The sequence below is a fragment of the Buteo buteo genome, chromosome 1 (assembly GCF_964188355.1).
Source record: "Buteo buteo chromosome 1, bButBut1.hap1.1, whole genome shotgun sequence".
NCBI lineage: Eukaryota > Metazoa > Chordata > Aves > Accipitriformes > Accipitridae > Buteo > Buteo buteo.
In genome coordinates this window covers 53,950,380-53,972,843 of record NC_134171.1, presented here as the reverse complement: position 1 = coordinate 53,972,843, position 22,464 = coordinate 53,950,380, and the positions used below count along the sequence as shown (strand labels likewise).

Below are 22,464 nucleotides of genomic sequence, written 5' to 3'. Positions count from 1 at the left end.
TTTAGTTAAAAAAAGCCCACCTTTAGCACTTAATACAAGCACTTCCACAGGGACAAAAAATGTATTTACAAGCCTAAAGTGGAATATAAAGTAGAATGCATGGAGAAACATCAACTTAATTAAAGGCTTTTTAATGAATGCATTTACCATGCAATTACAGTGGTGCAATTTCTGTGAGTTAACCTAAGCCTCCAACTGATTCTCCAGGTACGACATAGGGTGAGGTACTTGTAAAATGAGGGAAACAAATACCAACTTTTGGTAAGCCTGTGAGAGCCTCAAATAGGAGGCACTATGCAAGTGTAAAGTATGATTATTACTATTTTACTCATCCAGCAGTAAGTTACACAACAAAACATCAAAAGCCCCTTTGAAAATGTACATTTCCCAACAAGCTGGAGGAAGAAGCTTAAATTACTTTTCTCAAAGCAAGTAGCTCACTGTGAAACCAGCTGCTCTGAGTGTGAGTCAGAAGCCCCAGCAGCCATCCCAGAGTCAAACCCACCAGCACCTTTCTAAATTCACCCTCATTAAAAATTTTGATGATCCTGCTAGAAGTCCCTCAGGTATTTGCCAAGCAGTGCTGTTGATACAAGGAGGGGAAAAAAAAAAAAACACAGAAAAAAAGAAAAATATCTCTTTTCACTGCTGTTACTTTGAAGAGAGGAGGGAAGTCATTCTTCATTATTTCCGTTACTAATCCCAGCAGGTTTGCATCATTATCTGATGAAAATGTCCTTTCTCATTGTTTGAAGGTGTAGTCAGAGGGACAGCGTGAAAGCCAACTTTCTAAAGCAATACCTGTGCTCTTGTGCTGGGAGCATAGCAATAATCCTACCTCCTGCGCAGCCACCACCACCAGAGCATGGCTGCAAGCCTTCCCCTTACCGCTGCCACTGCAACGTCCACTTTCTTTTGGAAGAGCACTTTCATGACAAAGGGGTGTTTAAAAGTAGTTTTATTCTAAAAAGTCCTGCCCAAATGGCAGAAGGCATCTGTAGTTGCCACGTTTGAGTGATCTCTGACAAATGTGTTTAATTTGCAAGTGCAAATGGAGCTGGCATTTGACTAGCGGACGGCTAGGGTTGCCAGTTTGGCTGGGATGCTGAAAGTCAACCCAAGGTAAGGTATCTGCTAGCTTCAGCCAGGGAAGCCTGCCTACATACTGTGAGAAAACAGGGTTGTATGACCACCACAGCATATCTTGTGTAGTGCCATAACCTCAACAAGGACTCTACACCGAGAATGAGTGGTCACCTATCCATCCACAGCCAGGTTGGTCAGCTGTGATTCTTGGCCCTCAGCAAAAAATTGGCATGCCATGACTCAAATGCATCTCACTCAGCAGCCCTTACCCTTTCCACCTTGTCCATGCCTTCCTTCTATGTGAAAACCACATGTTTTTCAGGCTGAAAATGTGTCCTTGCAGACACTTGTGCAAGCTGGGCTATGTTTGCATGGAAACAGTTGGCTGGAGTTGGATGCTTGGTTCAGTTTGCAGCACATACAGGAGAATAAAATCAAGCTTACTTTAGTAAGCATGTTGGTTTGCGAGGCTAATGGAAGCAGGAAACAGTATCCTCACCTCATTCTCCTGTTTTAACAGATGTGCCTTTGAATACATACACAAAACATTTCTGTTGAAGAAACTGGTGTCACTCTTATGTAGCTGCAAGGATGCTCTCTGTAGTTGTCAGTAAAAGAATCTATGCAAACTTGTAAAACGCAAATAAGTATTTGTGACAGAGTCTATGAAGAGGTTTCAATGAGGTAAATTTCTTTTAGAGTATTTGAGGACCACACTTCTTTACTTTGCTGAAAAGACTTGAATTTGGATTTCCATTTTCCTGGGAGGAGAGAATGCTTTCAATAATATGACAGCTAATCCAGTCCTTTGTGCCCATTGAGTGGCAGTTGCTAGATCACTTCAGATGTGGCAGGAATGAGTCACAACCTGGAATGCAAAACTCACCAGCTGAAATGCAATGTATGGAGAGAGGAATAGCCTTTGCAACTGCACAGGTGAGTTCAAGCTTCATGGGCGATGCAGAGCAGGGAGATGCATGCTGCCCCATGCCAGCTGGCTCCACTGAGAACATGCTGGGGCACATGAAGTGCAGAGAGACGTCCCCAGCTTTCCCAGTAGATTTGAGTATGAGGCAAAAAGGTGTTTGGAGATGCAGCCAGCTTAAATTCCACCTTGTCCTTGTGCCTTGTATTTCCTGCTGGCTGCCTCTCAGTCTCCAGAGACTTCTCGCCAAAGGAAATATTGGCCATAAGGCTATAGCTGAAATTGAGGTTGACTAAATATGGGCCTCAGCATTCATCTGGGGAGTAAGTGGGGAGAAACTAGGGTACTGTAAATTCATGCCTACACTTGCTAAGCACTCACTCAAGCCCTCAGAAGCTGCTTACCTGACTTTTTATGGCCAATACTTGGAGTACACTGGTAGAAGTAGGAAGCAGTTATTACAAAAGATTGAGTATGTGTGCTAAGAGTACACATAGGTGATCTTGCCTCAAAGAACCAAATAAATGAATGTAAGAACATAATATTTCTAAAAGCAATTATAAGGCTAGAATCATTGCTGTGAAATAAAGTTTTAAATAGATATTACACGCAATATAGTCTGCCCCATGATACCTCAAAAAACCCATCACCATCAAAAAGCAGCTCTTCTTGCTCTGGTGAGGTAGGTTGACCTTGGCTGCATGCCAGGCGCCCACCAAAGCCACTCCATCACTCCCCCTCCTTAGCTGGACATGGGAGAGAAAATATAACAAAAAGCTCATGGGTCGAGGTAAGCACAGGGCAAGATCACTCTGCAATTACCATCACAGGCAAAACAGACTCGACTTGAGAAAAATTAGTTTAATTTATTGCCAATCATATCAGAGAAGGGTAATGAGAAATAAACCCAAATCTTAAACCACCTTACCCCACCCCTACCCCCACCCCTTCTTTCCAGGCTTAACTTTACTCCCAATTTTCTCTACCTCCTTCCCCCAATGGTGCAGGGGGACGGGGAATGGGGGTTGGGGTCAGTTCATCACACCTTGTCTCTGCCGCTTCATCCTCCTCAAGGGGAGGACTCCTCACTCGTCCCCTGCTCCAGCGTGAGGTCTCTCCCACGGGAGACAGTCCTCCATGAACGTCTCCAACGTGAGTCCTTCCCATGGGCTGCTGTCCTTCACGAACTGCTCAAGCATGTGTCCCTTCCACAGGTGCAGGACTTCAGGCACAGACTGCTCCAGTGTGGGTCCCCCATGGGGTCACAAGTCCTGTCAGAATACCTGCTCCAGTGCGGGCTTCCCACAGGGTCACAGCCTCCTTTGGGCATCCACCTGCTCCGGCATGGGGTCCTCCCCCGGCTGCAGGTGGATATTTGCTCCACCGTGGACCCCCATTGGCTGCAGGGGGACAGCCTGCCTCACCATGGTCTTCACCACGGGCTGCAGGGGAATCTCTGCTCCGGTGCCTGGAGCATCTCCTCCCCCTCCTTCTTCACTGACCTGGGTGTCTGCAGGGTTGTTTCTCTCACATATTCTCACTCCTCTCTTCCCGCTGCAATTGTGCAGGGTTGGCTTCTTAAATCTGTTATCCCAGAGGCGCTACCAGAATCGCCGATGGGCTCAGCCTTGGCCAACAGAGGGTCCATCTTGGACCCAGCTGGCATTGACTCCATTGGACATAGGGGAAGCTTCCAGCAGCTTCTCACAGAAGCCACCCCTGTAACCTCCCTGCTACCAAAACCTTGCCACGCAAACCCAATACATCTGGTATTTCAGTTAAAGTAGCCTTTATGCAATGGTTAATGTCTGGAAACTTTGGGCGGAAGTGTGTCTGTACCTGTGATTGGGATAGACTATATCTTCATTAGCAAGCAGTGCAGCAAAGCAGGGAGAGCTATGTGAAGTACAACAGATGCCATGCACCCAAACTCAGCATTTCTGGGAGCTGGGGATTATTACTCTGGTCTGCCTGTAATGTGGTCCTATGCATTAGGCACGCACCAGGAGTGCATTTTCCAGTTTCATTTCACCTGCAGGGAGTCCCCGGCTGTGCAAGCTCCTTGCAGTGCACTCCAAGGAGAGGGGGTGAAATTCCCTTCAAAAGCACTGAAGTGAAGGTGATGGAGGAAAGGTACCTTCTGTCTTACACCAACTCTAATCCCGTCCCTGACAGCAACTCCCCCACTTACTCTGGATTTGTCACTTACCTTTCCAGCAGGATGGGACTTCGTATGGACGGAAAGCAGCTGGGAGGTGCTTCGCGAGTTCATAGGACTCGTGCAAACTAAGCAGCTCCAGTGTGCTGTGCTGTAGGAGCTGCAGAAAGGAAAGACAAAGGAAACGATCTCTCTTATTTATCCATTCCAAAATACAGCTGTAAATTGTGTTATGATTTAGTCGATATATGGTGCTTGCAAAGATTTCAAATAAATAATATTATGACCCCAGGGGCCTTATTGATTTTGTAATAATTTCAAAGAGAAGCCACTCACTTTCTTGTTTGCTGACAAATTCTCTGCTCCCTGAGGAATTCCTATTGAACATGTATTAAAGACAGGATAAAATAATTCCAGGGGAATACAGAGAGAGGGCTTTGTGCATGGACTCTGCTTGGCAAACGGGTATTTAACCTCTGACCAGTGACGACAGGTCTCCTTTAGCTCTATTGGATCAATAGCAAGCTACTATAATTAAATAAAAAAACTGTTTAGAGCCTCACCGAACATGTCCTGGGAATTAAAGCATATGGCAGGGATAGGGAAAAAAGACTTTCCATATGCTAATGACCCTTGATGTCTGAAATAAATTAGATCCATTAGAGTTTATGCTCAATAAAAGAAAGACTTTAAGCACTCCAAAGTTAGTGACTCGAGACCGATTTTGGCTTAGAAATTCAATCTGCCTGCTTATTAATTCTTAGTAAGGCTCTGGAGGAGACAGGGGATGCAAAATCATAATTCTGTGCTGTATCAGAATTTTAAAGTGCCATCAGTTTCTTTTCCTCCTTTTTTTTAATTAAACCATTTTTCATGCTTCCCTTTTTTGTTCTCCTCATTAATTTGATTTTGTTCCCATTTTTGTTTAATTTCTTTCTTTTTAAGGTTTCATTTATCCTATTTCAACTGAACAGAGAACGCAGAATGAATATGGATTTTCTTGTAAGTTTAATGTTTGATTTTACGTTCCTGGGTGCTAATTTGATGCTGTTCCTTGGGTCAAGCTTTAGTGTTACACCAGCTCTGTGTGACTAGGCAAAGAGGAACCTATTCGGCAGAGTAAGTGGCATGCTGCTTGCTTGACAGCAGTTGCAGTGTTTCTCTGTCAGCAGGTTGCCACAGAATGATAACAGCCCTTACGCACGAGGAAAATGGGAGAAGATGCTGCCTCAGAGAAAGAAACTGGAGAGAATGAACCCTCTTCTCATGAAAATGCCCTTAGCAAATGGAAAAAATGTGGTGGAGGGATAACTTTTCTTTGCGCTGAAACTCGGGGATCTGCTTCCTGAATTGCTGGGGAAAAAAAATGTGATGTTTTGAGGCTGGTACATTGAAGGTATGATAGCTAGGAGCTTACAGCAATTCATCAGTCCCTTTCAACATCTGCCAGCTCTCACCTCTACAGCTGCAGGGCAGCCTGGCTTAAATGGCTAGAAGATGGGGAGCAAGAAAATAAAATAAAAATTATTTCACATGTTTCAAACTAACAAAAATGGAGTACTAAAAAAGTCTGATTTGGTTTCTCACTTTCTTTTTTCATTACATTATCTCTAGAACTGGGATTCTTCATTGTATAGAAACGTATCAGATTTTGATCATGTAGTCAGACCTTTTGGAAAAAAAAGTCTAGTGGATAATGATGCTAGAGATTAGCCTGGAATTAGTGCTGAAGATACGGTATAAGCAGCTAGTAGAAATATCATAGCCATTTTCTCACAAGACAGCTCTAATAAATCTGGGTTCCTTTCAGTAAATTACCACATTATTTCTTGTGCTTGCTTTGGCTTTTATCCAAATATGTATGTGTTAATGCCAGTGATGAGAAGTCAGTGTTTGATTCTCTGCTTCACTAGTTTATTTTTTTAAAATGGAAATGGATGGAAGGTAAAAATGTCTTGACACATTATAGTTCAAAAAAAAAGGCAAACTCAAAGATACATCCTGGTATTCCAGGCATTCCATTAGAAAATGGACTTTTTGGTTTTTCTGACTTTTTATTTGATTAAAAAAATTAGGCTTCTGGAGTTTAAAAACGCACAGCATGGTTTTTGTTATGATGAACCACTAAATACCAATATTATGACACTGTGTCACTAAGACATACTATTTTATTTCATAGAGTGAATTTGCTTCATGAGACTAAGTCTATAACGTTTGTTATGCTTAGTAGTTCACAGCCTGGGTACTAGATAGATGAACGAGTAGATAGGGAAAGAGTTAGAACACAAGTTAGAGAGAAATCAAAGATCATTTTCCATCAAAAGGGCATAGACCTGTTATATAGCTTTGGAAATGGATTTTAAATTAACCTATAAAAAAGGTAGTAAATATCTGCAGGAAATGAGAATAATAAGAATGTGTTTTCTTGAAAGTCCTTGTGAGGAGCACATTTCTTCAAGGTTCCTGGCCTCTCTCCCTCTAGCTGCTCCTGACTCGGATGACGTTGCTCTCTACGTCGGGATCGTCATAGCTGTGATCGTGTGCCTGGCTATTTCCGTGGTTGTGGCCCTGTTTGTCTATCGCAAGAACCACCGTGACTTTGAGTCAGATATTATTGACTCCTCGGCGCTAAATGGGGGATTTCAGCCTGTTAACATCAAGGCTGCAAGGCAAGGTTAGTTGTCATTTCACTCCATGGTGACCAGTTCAGGAAGATGCTATAAGGTTATGGTCTCTTGGGCTGGATGCTTGTTGGCACTTGACAAAAGGGAGAAAGATCATACCCATTTGTTTCTGATAGTCAAGTGCTCAAAACTCACATTGGCGTTTTTCAGATGTGCTCAAGAGCATAAAGCAGAGGAATTTAACTTCTGAAGAGAGAGCGTGAATGTGAGAGTGAAACACAAAGACTTTTATGAAAATAGAGGTCCAGCTCAAATTGAAATCAAAGGCAAAGCTCTGACAGAAACAACAGAGGCAGGAGTGATACTACAGTACAGTAATTCTATCACATCTTTCTCCCCTTTTTTCACTAATAGCTTTTTTTATTGTGCCCTGTCTCCACAGGCGTAAATAGTAGTTTAAGAAGTACTGTACTTTCAATAGACAATGTAGAAGAAGAAGTTGCAGTAGAACATCGTTCAATAATAAGCATTTTTATCACTGGTGTGTAACATCTTGATTATTTCTACACTTCACTGGCCAGAAAAAAACCACTCTAAAGTTAGTGCTGGCTTTTTCAAGACCCATATTTAGGCTGTAGAGTTCCTCTTTTTTCGCAGTATGTGTGCAAAAAGAATTAATCAAAGTAAGAGTTAAGGTGACAAGAGAGTTGTCATGAGGAAGATTAGTAGAAAAGTCATTTTCTTTGTTGGGGATACTTTTAAAACAAATCTCAAAAATGTGTGATGCAGGTACTAATCCCCCACTGTGGGGAGTCTTGGGCATGATGACTTCATAGATTTTTTCTGTCTTTTATTTCAGGAATGCTATCGTTAGGCCAATTAGATAAATTGGTTAATGATTCTCACTTAGCATTTAGGGAGGGGGTATTGGTTAATAAAACTATATCTACTGAGTATGGAAAACATCTTGCCCTGAAGCTAAGCATGTCATACTGGAAATCTGAGTGCAGCCTGGAAAAATAATCCCAGTGAAAAAATCCTTAGAGCAGAAACGTGCTGTAATTTTGTATGATGATTAGATTCCATAGCAGCTGGGGCAATACAAGCCCTGGGAGTTTGCTGGAGAGATGCATGGAAAAGGAGACTAAGGTCAGTCTGCAAGGACTTTGCTTATCTTAACCTTTGGTAGGAAGTGCAAAATACAAAATACGGAATGCAAACCCGAACCATTACCCGGAAGAAATTAATCAGAATAGAGAAGTAATATGGTTCTTCTTTCTCGTCTCCAATGCAGACCTCCTGGCAGTGCCACCAGACCTCACTTCAGCTGCAGCCATGTACAGGGGTCCTGTTTATGCCTTGCATGATGTCTCTGATAAAATCCCAATGACCAATTCTCCGATCTTGGACCCACTGCCCAACCTGAAAATCAAGGTTTATAACACCTCTGGTGCAGTCACCCCCCAGGATGACCTCTCTGACTTCTCCTCCAAGCTGTCCCCGCAGATTACACAGTCTCTGCTGGAGAATGAGACCCTGAACATGAAAAATCAGAGCCTTGCTCGGCAAACAGACCCATCGTGCACTGCATTTGGGACCTTCAACTCTTTAGGAGGTCACCTAGTAATTCCGAATTCAGGTAAGTGCTAGCCATGTTGGCTTAAAGGCTCAGTTGTCTTGTATTTTTAAAAGTGGAGTTAGCTTGCTTTTATGCAGGAAAAAGCAGGGTCTCTCCTGGGACTCTGCCTTTTCTTTGTTCAGAACGAACAGATGGGGTTTTCCCCCCATACACATCTACCAAGGTACTTCAAGTATTCTTTTCCCAAAGTCCTGGCCACCTTTTTAACAGAAAATTGCAGGGCTTTTAGCCACTTTCTGAGACAGGAGAGCCTTCAGAGCTTCCCTGTGTGAAGTGAGATTCACCATCCTTGACCTTTTCCTTTCATGCAGCTCTAGAAAAGGGACTGTGAGCCAGAAAGCCTCAATCTTGTCATCACACATAAAAAGGACAAATTAATTAAAAAACAAATCGGTTGTTCCACTTCCAATTCATTGCAGACTGTGTGGCATTGAAGTAGGACAGCAGAATATTAATTTTTGGAAGGCTTTTTTCCTGCACACATTACATACCCAAGGAAAATAAGGCCCAAGAGTGTCTTTTCTGTATTCCTCTCCTTGTTATACATATTGTTGACTTGTTTTACAACTAGGAAAGAGGGGGACTGAGCAACGAGTGCCTTTTGATGTAATTGCAAAGTGCTGCTCAGTCTTTCTCATACTGTACAAGGCCAGGCTGCCAGGCCCCTTTCAAGCCGCCCAGTCACCAGGAGGCAGTTTCAGAGCATCCAGGGAGCTCCTGGGAAGCCTTGGGAGAGCTCAGCTCTTGCATCTGGATTTTTTAGGGAAGCCATACTACTGTTTGGTTCCTAAATGAAGTGTTGATGTTCAAAGGAAGTGCAGCACCTAGATGTTCCCATGGGTTTGGCATGCTAATGAAGAGCAACATTAACATCTAAAGTGGGATTGAATCAAATGCATAAAACACTGGATGTGGGGGATAAGCAGGCTACACAGTGGTCAAGAGTCCCCCTGCCTTGTTTCTCTGGAGTTCTGAGTCCAGGTAGGACCACAGTACATGTGAAACCACAGCTCACAGCTACCTGACATGATAGCTCAATGTTTCACAGCATTTCTGCCTTCCTCCTTTACATCTTGTGGTCAGTTCTTGGCCATTTTACAGCACGGTACCCTGACCGAGGAGATATGCCTACCCTTGCCTCCCTCTTCATTGCTGGATCTTTTCTTGTTGTTGTCTGTTGATGTTATGGAGAGAACAAAATGCCTAGGTGGCCAGGGACCTAGGTGTTTTGGTCCTTCCAGGATGCAGCCCGACACTGCCCAGGAAGCAGCCAAAAGTCATCAATGAGCAGTAGCCCTCCTTTCTGAGCTACTGTGGAACAGGGGGCAAAAATAGCCATTAAATTTAAGTGAAAGCTGAACTACTTAAAGAAATCTGGGGCTGACTGCTGAGCAATGTTGAAAATTCATGCTATACAATCCTGGATTTCACATTTCTCTAAGTAGCAGCTGAAGGTGGATATTAATACTTGGGTTTCTTATGCCATGGTGGTGCACGTTGTCAGCAAAGTCTATTAGTCACATTTAATTCACATATATTAATATCAATTTATAAAGAAAAAAAAGGTTATTTATTGCTGTAATCCCTTCAAAATGATTAAAATAAGTTTTGTAAAACATATCAATCTGTCTACCTCTACCGTGTATGCCTCCGTGCTGCTTCTAGATGTATGTATATCCTCCTACTGATACAATCAAAGCCCTTCATTTACACTATGCCTGCCCTGTTACAGCGGAGAACATGCATAGGTGAGGTTGTAACAACAGGCCTGTAAAGAAACAAGTTTCAGAAGGCTTTCACGGAAAATGCCTTCCTAGCTAATCCCTCCCTTTCAAAGCCATGTATGTGACTACACCCCAGTACATGGGAGGTCTCCAGCATAACCAACTCACATACGCTAAAGAAAAGAGACAGGACCATGGAAGGTTTCTATAAAGCCTCTCTTGTGCATATGCATATACGCAAATAATCTGCCTGTAGGTTTGTAGTAATAACAGTATTAAAATCCTTGCAATGATTCCCAGCTAATCCACATCTGCAAAGACAGCTGGCTTAGACGTGTCCAGCAGAGTGAAATAGTTGGTTCGTGTGCCGTGTTTGTCACGTAACAACAGGACATTTCTGAAATGGCAGTAATGTAAGAACAGTGTTTTGTAATCAAGTGTGCAAATCAGTGCAATCACCACTGAAAAGGGCACCGAGCATATTTGCCCAGATTTTTTTCATGGTTGGGTACCTGAATTTGAGCTGCTTTACAGGACTAGGCATATTCAAAATACCAAGAAGCCCAATTTTGTCTCCCTGGTAGTCTAATTAGTAGCTGAGTGCATTAAAAGATGGGGTGCCAATCACAGAAGCCATCTTTCAGGAAACAACTTGTTCTTGGTGCTTCCTGGGACAGTGCTCCACTGCCTTTCTTGCCTGATTTTAATTAAGTAAGAATTGCCTAGGGAGGAATGTCCCGTTACAGCTGTTGGAAACTGTAGTGAGAGTTGTTTGTTTTTCCATCATTTTACAAGGTAAGCAGCAACTTAACCATCTGTCTGCTCTTCAAATAAAATAAAAGGGAAGAAAACCCTCTTCTCCACTCCTGTATTTCAGTGCCAGTGCACAAGAGGAATAAGAACAGGCCAGTTGACCACCAGAGATGCCAGGGTTGCAGTAAATACTTTTTCTCACAAGTTGCTGAGGTCATTTAGAGTCTTCTGGCAAGGTTGGATGAAAAATCTGGCATTGCAGGCTTCATCTTCTGCCTCTCCTGTCACTCCAGAGACCCACTTGCCTTTTTTTCTGCACTTTATCTTTTGTGTCTCTTCTGTTCTGCAGGAGTAAGCTTGCTGATCCCAGCGGGGGCCGTTCCACAAGGGAGAGTCTATGAAATGTATGTGACAGTTCACAGGAAGGAGAACATGAGGTAAAAGACTGCCTTTGTTTGCTTGTGCATTAGCGGAGGGGAAAAATGTACTAACTAAAGACCTGTGGTAATATGCTTATGCAAAGCCTCCTGCGTTGAAACTATTTGCTGACTTGGACGTAAACGCGAGCAAAGCTGAGGATAAACTTTGCCACAAAACCAGCTCAGACTTTTGCTTTTCTAACCAAGAGTTGCACTCTGCAGCAAGCCCTCAGGCTGGGGGGATGCTGAATCGTAGCCAGAAGCGAGGAAAATGTGCCAGCATGACTTTGGTGCAGCAGAGAAAGTGTGACGTAACCTCTTAATAAAGACTCGTGCTGCAAAGGACAAGGGAGCAGAGGAGCAAGGTGACAAATAGGCTCAGCAGAGGGACAGGTGCCTGAGCACCTGGCTTGGAGAATCTCCTCTCCTGTTATAATGAATGTGAATTTTTATTTTACCCTTCATGGGCTTGGCTAGTCCATGCAGTGAAGAGGATGAAGCCAAAGCTTTTAGCATCCTCCACCCCTCCTTGCTCCGAGATGGAAGTAAGCGAGCAGTTGTCCTGCTTAGGCCCAGGCGCTCCACGCCAAGGGCCACCCGGAGGCAATGTTGGGATGACCCCCGTTGTTCTCACCTGTTATCTGCATGTGTGGCCAATTCATATTCTAGATCTTAATGTCTACTTTGTGATCTGGCAGCCTTGGCATAAACAAAGAGTTTCTGAAAAGGCCAAGATACTGTTTGAAGCAGTTTAGGAAAATCTAATGAAGAGAAAGGTGGGATCTTAGTATGAAGAGTGGACTCATGTGCACAAAGGCTGAATGGCAAATGTGAATCTAAGCAATCATTACACGGTACTTTGCCTCTTTCCCCTCCTCATAGCTAGATACATTTTTTGGCTCAGCCCCTTAATGGCTTTTATTATGTGCTAAGCCACAGCTGTTTATACAGTGCGTGATATTGAACACCATTCTTTAGCTTGGTAGTCTTTCACCCATGCTAAAATAATCTGCTTGAAGAAAAAATAAGTAACCCCTCCACCCACCCTTTTGCATACATTATTCATTGCCTGCTCTTTGAAAATAGCTAATTGCAGCTACAAAAAAAGTGTCTCTGTTCATATCTACTATTGATTGTATTCCTATTACTTTTGGCTGTTTTAAAGACACTTATAAAAAGAACTCTTTCCTGCAGAAGGAAAAAAAAATTAAAATCAGAGGGCATCCCCTTTTATTCAGCTTGCCTCCAAATCTCCCTTTTTAAAATATCTGATTATTCAAAAAAATTTTTATTTCATTCCTAGGAGGAGCTATTTGTGCAATTGTTTTCTTCCCAGCCAGTTACGGAGGGAATCCCTGCCTCCTTATTCATGCAGCTGTGGACAACCAATGTCACATGCTAGTCTGATTTATTTTCTTCAAGGGTCATAAAGCCTGCTCTGCATGCTTTGTGATAGCTGTTACTCAGCAGGTCACACAGGGGATAGAAGGATAGTTAACCTGTATTAGGAAAAGCATGCTTGGAGCTGTGCTCTGCCAAACTGAGCAAGTTTGGTGAAGTACACCTGCAGAAGTGAACGGAGAGGTATGAATCCTCACTTGCAATGAAGACTTTGAGAAGTGATTTCTTTCCCTAGAAGAGGAGAGCAGAGAGCGGGCTGCCTTGGCCATGGGGCAGCAGGGCTCATCCCATCGTGGTGGTAATCGCTTCCTGGGTGCACAGACCCCAGCTGCTTATTTGATTTATGGCAGCTTTTCAGCCCCCCTCCAGCATGCCAGGCTTGTCATGCTCATGGAAACCAACCACTTCTAGGACATTTAAAATGGAGCTCGTCAGGCGTTGTCTGGATCATTTGGAACTGAATAATCACCAAAAAGGGCTTAAATGTTGTCCCGTGTTACCTGCTCCCTTTCCCCAGGTGCCCAGGAGCAGCAGGGGCTGTAATGGTCTCCTGCTGCAGGACTGTGTTTACCAGACACTTCACTTGCTGTAGCAGACCTGCAGCTCAGTCAAAGCCTCTTTTTCTGACTGCGTGGGCCACAGATGTTGCTTCATATAATTGGAGTCATATGGGTACCACAAGTTAGTGTGCAGCATAATTATTTTTTAAATCCGCTGCTGCACTCTTACAGCACTCCAGCAGAGAGTGATAGTCCACAGTAAGGACTATCTGCAGACATTTGCTTTTGTAGCCAAGCAATAAGTGGAGTGTGTTCAATAAACCCTGTGAGTCCCTATATTTATTTTCATGAGCACTGTGTAAATGTGTATGGGTTGAAAAGTCTTGTCGTGTGTTGATGTAGTTTGGAGGGGGACATATAGGAAACTATAAAATGGGTGTTATAATCAGAAATGAAGGCAGGGTCTTTTTCTTGATATACAACCACCACTGAGGTAAGAATGTGGTCCCCATAGCGCGACCCTAAATAGAACCAGTGCAGCAACAGAGAGGCATACCATCACAGCTCACATATCTCCAGCAACTTAAAATTTAGCTCACACTTTGTTTGTAGAAATATGAAACGAATTCTGAACAGTCAAGCTGAAACAGGAAATCTGTTATCCCTCAGAGTCCTGCAAATTCCCCTTTTCTTTTCCTTCCTTTGTTTTCCTAATACATTTCCCCAGTTAGTCTCTGAAACCTGTAGTACAGACATTTGAGACACTTCATAACCCAGTAATATCACTCTTTGTGTTGCCTTGCAGATTGGTTAGGAGAGCTTTTTGAGAAATTCTATTTATTCCATTTCATAACCATCAAAGCATGTGAGAGCAGGAGGGTCATCCTAAAAGCATTATCCTTCTGCAGTGAATTGGGTTTCTGATGGCTTGCACTTGGAGGCAGTTGTTTTCTCTAAGTGTGTTAGCGTGCCTGTGGCACAGTGGGTTTTCTCTTTTCCTAGACTAATACTCCAGCAGGCTGTTTTTCCTGCTCCTGCACTGTGAGCTCATCCCTATTCTGCCTGTCATTCCGGGCAGGAGGGATGGCAAGCAGCTACTGGACTCTGATCCCTGGCTGGTGTGTTGATCTCATGGAAAGGTCCATGTGCTTTATGAAGTGGCTACAGTGGGAAAAGGATATCTATGTATGTATGTGTGTGTGTTTGTACACGTATACGTGTGTGTGTGTATATATATATATAATTAACTGAAAAAATGACAAGCCTATGAGACTATTTCACAGCTATCAGACAGGTTTCTGTCTTGAAGCTCATTGGCTTTTTCAATGGTGATCAGATGCTCTCTCCCTTAGTCTAGTGAAGTATCACTGACTTTGAAATTTGTAAGAAGGGGTCCCTTCTTGAGTTGTGGTTTCACCTATAAAATAAACACATTGCTGTGACCAGTACTTGGCAAGAGCCTGTTGCCAGGAGCATCTGTGAGAGCCTACGTCTTACACGATTTAAAGATTGAATAGCATGAGTATAAACCTCCAACCTTCAGGATTTTCTTGACTGCCTCTGGTTAAAAAACAAATTTAGCTCTAAGCTAAATTAGCGGAGCTGTGTGCTTCCTTCAGAAACATCTGGCACTGGTCCGTGCTAGACAGGGTCTGGGTCTTGATGGACCACTGCTTTGATCTCGTATGGCAGTTCCCGTGTTCCTGCGTGAACCCCTGCCAAGCTTGCACAGCTTTAGGTGGAGCTACTCTTGCATACTCTAATCAGAGGCAAGAACTGTGCTAAATACGGCACAGTGAAGGACACTCCTGTATAATCCATCACACAGGAGATGATGCAAATGAGAGTGGGTGTCGCCATGCCCGCGAAATGTGACAACACTGAAGAACAAGGCAAGCAGTGCTCCTGAAGATCTTGATGGAAGACACACATAAATTGTGCAACTTCCAAATTAGCTACCTTAAAAGAGGGAAGGGTTGGGTGAGCCTTGTCAGGGTTTGGATAAATGGCTTCATAGTGTATGTATAGACTTTATATTAAAGTCACACAGCTGACCAATGAGTTTGATCCAAGGAGCAATGTTGCCTTTTTCACCAGTAAACTCTAAGCTTAGTGATGTGAAATAAAAGAAATTGAAGTCTTCTGCATCTCATTTCTCCACCTTCCTTCTGTATCTCAGTTGCATAAACAAAATTACTTTGCAACTCCAGAAGACAATTTCATGAAGTGCCAGTCACTATAATTGAAAAATTCAACATAAAAAAGATCAAAGCATGAGCAAAAGGGGAGGAAAACTTTTCAGATCATTTGTCTTCTAAAGATAGACTGGTAGAAGAACCAGGGTCAGTCAAGAATATTAAGTTTGAAACTTAAGAAGCAGCACATATTAAAAATAAAGCCCCAGCAATGAAAGGAGAAATAAAATGTCTTCTCTCTGGCTTTTGGCTAAGCTGTGTAGAAGGGTTGCCATGTGTTGCTATGAGTTAGCCATTCCTCTCTCCCTACTCTGTCCTGTGCTTCCTGAGCTGCTGTGATTGCCTGTAACATCTACACACGGTGCCAGGGAGCACAACGTAGGCCCACTGAGGAGCAGAGATTTCTCTAGTTGTGCTCACATCTGCTGTGTGACAGCTACCTTAATGAATACGGTCTGGCTCATTACAGGGGGACGGTTTTGAATGAGTAATCCCATTAAAACCACAAATTTGATTGTGAAGGGACCAGATATAGTGAATAAAAGTTTGTTTGCTTTTAAATAAAAGTTGACTGTTCTTGATAAGCGGTGCAGGATGGGATAACATCTAAAAATATCTGAAGACCTTTCAGTTACTATTAGTGCCTTTTAATAGCAGTGCCATTAACGGATTGAATTTTAGTCTCAGTCACATCTTTGTAAAACAAAAACATCTCTTTTGCCTGCAGTGAAGTGAGTTTGGAGCCATACAGCTGAATGCCCAGTCTCATCTAATAAGTTGTCCCTAGACTGCTGCAAGCCTAAAGTGAAGCACATGTGGATGTGGTTCTGGGGGGTTTGGGGTTCTTTTCTGGATAACAGCCTAAAAGTACGTTCTGGCCCACATTTTTGAAGTTGTCTGCTCATATATCTTTCTGCTTTAGAGGAGATAACTCCTTTGCTCTATATGCTCCCCTGTGTCCGTGTTTGTGCTGGATCTCCTGCGATCTGCAACACAGAAACTGCAGTAGTCAATCACAACAGGAGCTCATCTAGGCCACGATCCTGGCTTTGCTGGTCCTGCATCACTGGCTCTGGGAGAAAGAATCATAGAATAGTTTCGGTTGGAAGGGACCTTAAAGATTAACTAGTTCCAACCCCCCCGACCATGGGCAGGAACACCTTCCACTAGACCAGGTTGCTCAAAGCCCCATCCAACCTGGCCTGGAACACTTCCAGGGATGGGGCATCCACAACCTCTCTGGGCAACCTGTTCCAGTGCCTCAGCACCCTCACAGTAAAGAACTTCTTCCTTACATCTAATCTAAATCTACCTCTTTCAGTTTAAAGCCATTAACCCCTTGTCCTATCACTACATGCCCTTGTAAAAAGTCCCTCTCTGGCTTTTCTGTAGGCCCCTGTTAAGTACTGAAAGGCTGCTATAAGGTCTCCCCAGAGCCTTCTCTTCTCCAGGCTCAACAACCCCAACCCTCTCAGCCTGTCCATAGGAGAGGTGCTCCAGTCCCATGATCATCTTTGTGGCCCTCCTCTGGACTCGCTCCAACAGGTCCATGTCCTTCTTATGTTGGGGGCCCCAGAGCTGAACACAGTACTCCAGGTGGGGTCTCATGAGAGCGGAGTAGAGGGGGAGAATCACCTCCCTTGAACTTCTGGTCACGCTTCTTTTGATGCAGCCCAGGATATGGTTGGCTTTCTGGGCTGCAAGTGCACATTGCCGGGTCATGTTGAAGTTCTCGTCAACCAACACCCCCAAGTCCTTCTCCTCAGGGCTGCTCTCAATCCATTCTACTCCCAGCCTGTATCTGTGCTTGGGATTGCCCCGACCCATCTGCAGGACCTTGCACTTGCCCTTGTTGAACTTCATAAGATTTGCACAGGCCCAATCTCAAGCCTGTCAAAGTCTCTCTGGATGGCATCCCTTCCCTCCAGCGTGTTGACTGCACCACACACATTGGTGTCATCAGCAAACTTGCTGAGGTACACTCAATCCCACTGTCCATGTCATCGACAAAGATGTTAAACAGCACCGGTCCCAATACCAACCCCTGAGGAACGCCACTCATCACTGGTCTCCACTCAGACATTGAGCCATTGACAGCAACTCTTTGAGTGTGACCATCCAGCCAATTCCTTATCCACCAAGTGGTCCATCCATCAAATCCATGTCTCTCCAATTTAGAGACAAGGATGTCATGCTGGACAGTGTCAAAAGCTTTGCACAAGTCCAGGTAGATGACATGGGTTGCTCTTCCCTTATCCACCAACGCTGTAACCCCATCGGAAAAGGCCACCAAATTTTTCAGGCACGATTTACCCTTAGTGAAGCCATGTTGGCTGTCACCAGTCACCCTCTTATTTCCCATGTGCCTTAACACAGTATTCAGGAGGATCTGCTCCATGATCTTGCCGTGCACAGAGGTGACTGACTGGAAGAAAATTGCTCGTAATGAATGACTACACAATAACTTGTCTTCAGGGGAATTTGTTGTTTACTAATTCCATCAATTAGTGTTGGGCTTATGCCTTGAAGCAGAAAGATTAATATCTCTTGTATAATATATCTTGTCTACTGCATCTGTTTCTGTTCTCATTAGCTATAGTAAGGCATAATCCTTTTGTTTTAAAATGGAAATTGGAAACAGTAAGAAATAAGAAAAGATCTGTCAAGAGATTTTTGTTCCTTTTACCTGTCAGTTATCATAGGATACCTCTCTGCTGTATGTGCCATTACATGGTTTAGCCTCACTCCTCTGGGTTTCAGGTGCTTATTTTTGAGAACTCACTGCAGTCCCTAAACACACTGCTACCTGCAGTCACATTAGAGCTGGATAGGAAAGGGAATATCACCTCAGCATGCTTTGACATGTCTTGTCCCATACAGCCCCAGAAATCAGATTTGCTTTTTGCCACTGTGCCACATTACAAGTTGACGCCTGCTGCATCAGTAAATTTAATGATTGAGTTGCTATTTACATTGTCTTCCACATTGAGAGTAGAAATCCTGGCCTCGCAGTAGTCAGAGAGAGGTTTAGCATGGACTTCATCAGAGCTGGGATTTCACCTATTCAGTGACACTGACCCAGTTTCACACTACTCAAGAACTTCTCTGCAATTCACTGAATCTCAGTTTTTAAAGGTTGGTCTGAATGAGGTGGATGGTGGAGAGTCACCAGGACTGGCAGCGTTCAATAACTTTGGGGTGCCGGACTCAGATGCATGTCTGGTTGGCAATTTGGGACTGCAAAAAGTCAAGCACCCCCGCAACTGGCCCATTTTTCTGCTCTTCACTCATCAGAGTGTCCTATATCATAAATACCCAGGTCAGGAGCACGCATATCTAATCCACTTGGCAATGAATGTAGTAAGTCTGGTGACAAAGATGCTGTGTACCAACCTGGGGAAAAAATACTAAGCCTTGCTATTTTTTGCATGTCCTTTGTAGGCTTGTGTCCATTTCCCATCTCACTTGCTGACTGTGCAGTCTGGAGCGCCTCCCAACTTCGTGTTCTGCATCATTTTTTATACTTGTGCTAATCGGATATAAAATGTGGCAGCGCAGAATCATGCCCTCCATCAGAGTCCTAAAATTTAACACCTAACAAAATTTTGTCACGGAGCAGTGACTAAACTTAATTTTACTTTGAGACAACTTTAGGCTGTATGATTTATCAGTACCATATTATTTTAATGACCTTTTGGCTTTTTTTAACTGCATGCATCGGTGCTCAGATTCTTGTCGATTTTAACTCATTTTTCACCTAAAAGGCACTGTATGAGGTTTTTTATGGCAATCATGATATATTCCCTGCTATATTCTTTTTGACTGCTGGTTTTGTAATTCAGTCCAAAAATCTATAATAACTTGTAATTTTTTTCCTTCCTTTTTCATGGGTCAGTAGTCTTTCAGATGAAGTTAGGTTAACCAGATGATTAAGTCTATAGCTTGTCATATCTGTAGCTTTCCAGACAAACATTGTAATTTTGAAAGATCTTTCTCATAAGACATTATGTTTTTTGCAATTTCCTGAATTAGACTGTAGGAGAGTGTAAAAATATCCATTAATGCACAAGGTAGATGACCATTAAAAACCACTGCCACACTGTGTTTTTTTAAGCTGCTTGTTGCTTCTTATGAAAAAAAAAACCCTGAAGTAAATGAGTCTGAAAAAGAAGTAACATTTTAGTCAAAAACTGCCCAATGATTTATTCAGTTCAGTCTTGCAAGAGAGTGATCCCTGATCTTCTTAATCTGAATCCAGAGATCTGTACAGCGTGCAAGAGGAGCTGGACTAGGTACTCCATCTGCTAGTGTTTCATTTCTTTTGTGTACTGTTTGTTAGGCTAAAATATCTGGCATAACGTGATAGCTGTCCAGATTGTTATACTTTACATCTTTTTTGAAAGGCAGCTATATTGCAGCTGTTTGTTTCCAGTCCACGGCTTTTCAGAAACAATTGTTAAGTCATTTAGTAAACTCATCAGTTAATTTCCACAGATGCATATCATCTGGATTCACTGATTTGCATAGATTTAAATTTTTCCATGCCGGACCTTTTTTTTTCTCGAATGTTATAAAAACCTCCCACAACATTTGTAGCAATGACATGCTTTTCAAAAGTGCCTTTGTCCCACTTTGAAAGAGATTTCTCAAAAGTTTTCATTTTCTGTGAGATTAATGGAATATTCAGGGAGAATTAAGATGGACAAAATTAGGTATATCTTTGCAATCGCCAGAATAGCTGCAATAAAATGGATATCGGAACAACTTCTGTCCTGATTTAGCCTCCTTGAAAATGTTATCTAAGATTACAGCTACTTTTTTTGCTCTTTCTTTTGGTAGAGGCAAAGACTTACAGAAATAAACAGTATTTAATGTTGTCTCAACTAATTCCACTAAGACCAATACAGATGTAAATACAAGTATTTGTAAATGCAACAAGGGATTGAACCCTTAGCTGGAGCAGAGGATGGGAGGTCCTGTGGGCAGATCTGGAGTTTAAGCGCAGATCACATTGAACACTTTTAATCTCCCGCTTGCTGTTTTCTGGATCATGAATTTGTCCTCTATATTATTTAGGGAAGGCAGCTGATGAGGCACATTCAGCTGTATTTGTCATACACCAGATGTCGTGATAGTTAAAGTCACTCATGCTTCCTCTGTTTTTAAGCTCCTCAGCAGTTGGTCTGGGATAGTTTGCACAGGCATACACACACACACACACACACACATGCTTTATCATTTACAAACTACAGTGTATGCTATGTATCCTAAATATTTATACAGTTTCCCATAACACCCATTCCTAGTGACTGACAGCAAGCGCACTGGACAATACCTGTGTTTTTAACTGAACAGCTCTACGTTATCAAGAGAAATCTCAGGCTTTGCAAGTGTGTTTTGGTCTCTGCACTATTCCTTACCATCCCTTCACCCTCTCTCCCCTGCCACCGGTGACACCTGCTCCCCGCAGGCGTATTTGCAATAGCCATTTTAGTAGATCTGAATGCCTTCTAAGTAAAATAGACTACCAGTGGGTTTGGTGATGACTGAACTCAAACTGCACATCTCAGATGTGCTGTATACCACTTACTAGGTTTCACACATGCTCGTTAGTTCATTCTCTTCCTCTGTTCTTCAATTTTCTCTGTCCAGACAGTATATAATTCTCACACATGGTGCTTACAAGAGCCACTGTTCATTTTTATATGCTGCGAAACAACTGCCAAAAGCAGCAGTGACCACATTTCAGCAGTGGGTGAAATGAAGCTTCTGCATACAGTCGGCAAGTATCCTTCAGAGTGGAGGGTGCTCAGCAAGTGAGGTCTATAATTTGCTGCCACCTAAACCTGCATTTTGACAAATGAGTGATATCTGGCAAAAAATAAAAAAAAAAATTGGGGGATTTGGAAAAAAAAACCAAGCCCAAACCATACTCACCCATTCTTTGCTTGCACAATCTTTTTATTTTAAGAGAAGGATTTTTTTATTTTTACATACCTGAATGTACCTTTTTGCCTTTTTCAACTTACTTAACGTATCCATCTTTCTGTCTCCTCGTCAGGCCTCCTGTAGAAGACAGCCAAACCCTGCTGACACCGGTGGTGAGCTGCGGCCCACCAGGAGCCCTGCTGACCCGGCCTGTCATTTTAACCATGCACCACTGCGCAGAACCCAACACGGAGGACTGGCAGATCCAGCTGAAGCACCAGGCTGCCCAGGGGCCATGGGAGGTAAGGCTCCAGAGCTTCAGCCTGTGTGCTGACTGCGTGGAGGGCTCTCTGCTAGTCCTTCAGCTGCCTTTCTGAACCGGGATGCCTGTATTTTGGGTTTTCTGTGCGCGATGCATGGCTGCTATGGGCAGGGCAGGCAGGAGTGCCCTTCAATACCAGGTGTCTAAGCTGCCCAGTGGTCATGCAGAGATGCTGTCTTGGGGCAGTTTGGTGCCTCCTAGTTCTAGCTATTTTCCATGAAATAGCCTTCATCACAGGATTTCAGCACTTGAGCTTTTGGTTGTAGCAGGATATTGTGCCAAAGTCATGGGGACAGAAGAAAGAGAAAAGGCAAAATAAAAAACAGTGGCTGAAAATAATTTCTGACTTGATTTTAGAAACATGTTTTTTACAGAACAGTTTTCACTCTCCTAGCTTTCAAGAAAGTGAAATAGTGTTGCAAATGATCTCCTGCTTCAGCACCAACACTTTGTCCACCTTAATAAAATGTATAGGTGTTTCTTTTGTTTTTCCGAAGATGTTGGTGGAGCATCACTTTGCTTCAGTTCCCACAGCCAGCATCCAACTCTGCACCCTGTCAGCTCAGAGGAGCTGCACAAGGATTGCTGGGCAGTGCAGGCTTGGTGGGAGCCTGGGGTGGTTCCTTGCCAGTAGTGCAGCAGGAGGATGTCCCGGGGCAGCGTGGCAGAAGGATCTTCCACTGTAACTGGAGCATAAAGTGATGCTTTTGGCAAGGCTGGGCCATCCTGGCAGAGCCCTCTTCTCCAGCCCTGTGCTGCTAGGTACTTGCTGCCACCAGTTTGGTCTCAC

General features: G+C 43.3%; 1 protein-coding gene across 1 annotated transcript in view; it reads left to right on the top strand.

Annotated features, from left to right (window-relative positions):
* The window catches only part of UNC5C (unc-5 netrin receptor C), a 262,862-nt gene that overhangs the window by 227,328 nt on the left and 13,070 nt on the right, over positions 1-22,464 (top strand). The window contains exons 8-11 of the mRNA XM_075030825.1: positions 6,652-6,843; positions 8,088-8,432; positions 11,259-11,346; positions 21,486-21,654. Coding sequence (XP_074886926.1) covers positions 6,652-6,843; positions 8,088-8,432; positions 11,259-11,346; positions 21,486-21,654 — 794 coding nt within the window. The remainder of the gene's footprint in view (positions 1-6,651; positions 6,844-8,087; positions 8,433-11,258; positions 11,347-21,485; positions 21,655-22,464) is intronic.